At 61.8% G+C, this 3,122-nt stretch overlaps 1 protein-coding gene across 1 annotated transcript in view; it reads left to right on the forward strand.

Annotated features, from left to right (window-relative positions):
* Positions 1-613: 613 nt before the first annotated feature.
* The window catches only part of Birc7 (baculoviral IAP repeat containing 7), an 8,136-nt gene continuing 5,627 nt past the window's right edge, over positions 614-3,122 (forward strand). Inside the window, exons 1-5 of the mRNA XM_013030353.1 lie at positions 614-686; positions 1,843-2,196; positions 2,304-2,459; positions 2,580-2,743; positions 2,945-2,985. Coding sequence (XP_012885807.1) covers positions 614-686; positions 1,843-2,196; positions 2,304-2,459; positions 2,580-2,743; positions 2,945-2,985 — 788 coding nt within the window. The remainder of the gene's footprint in view (positions 687-1,842; positions 2,197-2,303; positions 2,460-2,579; positions 2,744-2,944; positions 2,986-3,122) is intronic.

Below are 3,122 nucleotides of genomic sequence, written 5' to 3' on the forward strand. Positions count from 1 at the left end.
GGCGGCGCCAGCACACCACCTTCCCTACGCCGGGCTCCAGGAGCGGTCCTGCCCACCCAAACGGAGGGAGAGAGCTCCTCCTTGCAGGGGTGGCCCTCCACATTGCCCCCGGACCCTGCCGTCCGGTTAGTACCTCTCGGCCCATCCTCGGCTCCCAGGTCTGCTATTCTCTCTGCCAGACAGCTCCTCCATCCTCTCATCTCCAGAGCGGCCTGTGACGGAGAACACTTGGGACCCACCAGCTCCTGGCTGGGTTCTCTTTAAGGCCTTCATCCCCAAGGTCCCCTGTCTGTCCCTGGGCTGCCATCTCCTCTGTGTCCAGTAGGGGGCGGACGGAGGGAACTGGGAGCTCTAGCTCCCCGCTGACCTGCCTCAGTTTCCCTTGCTGGGGGGCAGTGTTCAGAAGGGAGAGCTGCAGCAGTGTGGATGGTAGACACTCGTGTTTCATAATGTCTGACACCATAGTCAGCAGCCACGTGCAGCTACGCAGTAGTTGAAACTGGCGGACTCAATTTTCTGTGCAGTGAAATTCAAATAGTCATACGTGGCTACGGGGCTGATCCCCCATCCCCCAGACCGTGTTGCTCAAGGTTGGTCCTCCATAAACGGAGGCATGCGGGCCAGTCCGACCCCCAGGCCAGAGGACCTGAAGTTCAGGAGGTTCTGCAAGCTGGGCAGGCCTCTAGGTAAGCCTGATGCTGCCTGCTGAGCCAGCCCTGTCTAGGTGAGTTTCAGAGCTGCTTTAACCACGCACTCATCCCTTGAACTCTGCTCTTGTGGAGTTGGGGTGAACTCCTGCTGTCTTCTCCAGAACTCCCCGGTAGCCCGGCTGGAAACAGAGCCGATAGTCACCTGGATTCCTCAACAGAAGGCTGCAGCCCACAGAGCTGGCCCCAGGGCCATCTGGGCTCCACTGGGTATGGGAATGCAAGTCCCTAGGAGACATCCAAAGCCAGGAGCCCCTGTCTCTCCTCCCCATTCCCTAGCTACAGGGAGGAGCTGGAGGAGCATGGGAGGCCCTGTCCAGAGGGTGGGTCCCAGGACCAGGCCTGAGCAAAGCCCATCTGACAGGGCACACCAGAGAGCAGCCTCGACACAGACTTGGAACCAACCGGACAGGTACCTCAGGCTCCTCGCAGCCCTAGGGAGGTTGCCCACACGCAAGGCTCCTAACTGCCCCAAGACCATCCCTCAGGCAGCAGCGCCCAAGGCTGGGCCTGGAGGAGGTGGCCAGTGCTGAGGCTGAGGAGAGCTGCACCCACTAGGAGACTCCACAGCGCCCCCACAGAGGACATCACCTGGACACATGCAGGACAGACCTGGTTGGAATTGTGGTTGGAACCGCAGACTGTTCCCACTGATGGGTCTCCCCAAGTTGAAGCAGTGACCCCTGCTCGGTACCAGGCTCTGCCTGTGCATGGGGGCAGCCCCGGTCTCCCGCAGGCTGACCACAAAGCTCTGTGGTCCACGACCTACTTCTAGAAGCTGTACTTGGCACCTGAGCGGCATGACTGGCCGCTGCTTCCTGCCCCGTGTCAGGACAAGCGCCAGCCTCAGGAGATGCTCTGGGAAGGGTACCGTGGTCCATTCCTCCTCTTGTTCTGAGAGGCGCTAGGCTCCTGTACGGAGTGGGGCCTGTGTTCCCCACCGCTGCCCTTGCTGTGCCCCCTGCCAGGGCCCCATGACACACCCCACTACAGACCACATGACCTGGCAGCCACCCTGACCCCTTCCAGAAAGTGGTGGGCCCCGTGGCACTCCCGCACCCAGGCACCGCCGGCTCCACTTGCTGGCAGTTAGGAGCAGAGTCCTGGACGTGACGGGTCTCATTCTCTGCTGCAGACCTGGTCAGAGCTCACATTCTCCCCATGGGGCCCAAGGGCAGGGCAAAGTGCCAGCGCTGTGGGCAGGAGCTGAGCCCTCGGGCAGCCTGTCCCAGCACCAGGCAGGAGAGCCAGGGACCCCACCGTCTGTGCCGTGGTGACCTGAGCCAGGACCGTGTGGATGGGCAGATTCTGGGCCAGCTGCGCCCCCTGACAGACGAAGAGGAGGAGGGGGCCGGGGCTACCTCGCCCCAGGGGCCTGCCTTTCCGGAGATGAGCTCAGAGGAGCTGCGGCTGGCCTCCTTCTATGACTGGCCATCAACTACCAGCGTTCAGCCTGAGCTGCTGGCTGCCGCCGGCTTCTTCCACACTGGTGAGCCCCAGGGTCCTCCCGTGGTGGGCTAGGCGCTCTGCCCACCCTTCCACAGAAGGGTCTGTGCTCCTGCAGCCCTCGCTATGGTCCAGCGCCCTCCTCCCCAGGGTCACCTGAAAACGTGGGCACGTGGGGGAGGGGCTTGTTCTGGCCCTGGTGCGATCTTGACGTGGGGGAGGGGGGTCGGCAGACTCGGTGGTGGCACCTGGATCTGGCCCTGCAGATCCATGCCCCTCACGAGTCCCCAGAGTGCTTGGTGACAGGTGACTAGGCTCCATCCCCAGAGTAAGAGAGGATTAGGGACAAAACCAGGACGTTGTCCTTGGGAACAGAGGTTGGCCTGAATGACCTAGCTGCTGCTTGGCTCACAACTGTCCCCTCAGCCTTCCATGCCCAGGAGGTGCCATTCTCTCGACCTTCCACGCCCAGGCTGGTACCCGCCCCTGACTCGAGACACAGCCACTTGAATGACCATCCTGGTCTCCGTGTGGGCTGCTCCTTGCCCATGGCCAGAGGCCGTGTGCTCTTCCTGACGGAGGGAGAAGGTGTGAGACCTGTTTGGCAGGGGAGAGTTGGGTAGAGCTGTACCTGGGGAGTCAGCCCTTCCTCCCCTGGGCGCTGTCTGGTAAGGGGCCAAGTTGAACCTAGGGTAAGGAGACCAGCAGCTGGATGGTCAGGAACCAGCTTAAGAAGGGGCTCTGTGGTCAGTGTAACGGGGCCGCTCAGTGTCTGTACACCCTGTGTACAGGCTGTGGACAGCCCTGCTACACTCATTGGGCCTCTGCAAAGGTTTTGTAGCTCACGTCTGCCCGCAGTAGTCGGGCGCTACAGGGGACAATGCTAGGGAGGTGTGACCCTTTTTTTTTTTTTTTTTGTCGGTTGTGGGGCTTGAACTCTGGGCCTGGGCGCTGTCCCTCAGCTCTTCA

This window comes from Dipodomys ordii, unplaced genomic scaffold (assembly GCF_000151885.1).
Source record: "Dipodomys ordii isolate 6190 unplaced genomic scaffold, Dord_2.0 Scaffold129, whole genome shotgun sequence".
Taxonomy (NCBI): Eukaryota; Metazoa; Chordata; class Mammalia; order Rodentia; family Heteromyidae; genus Dipodomys; species Dipodomys ordii.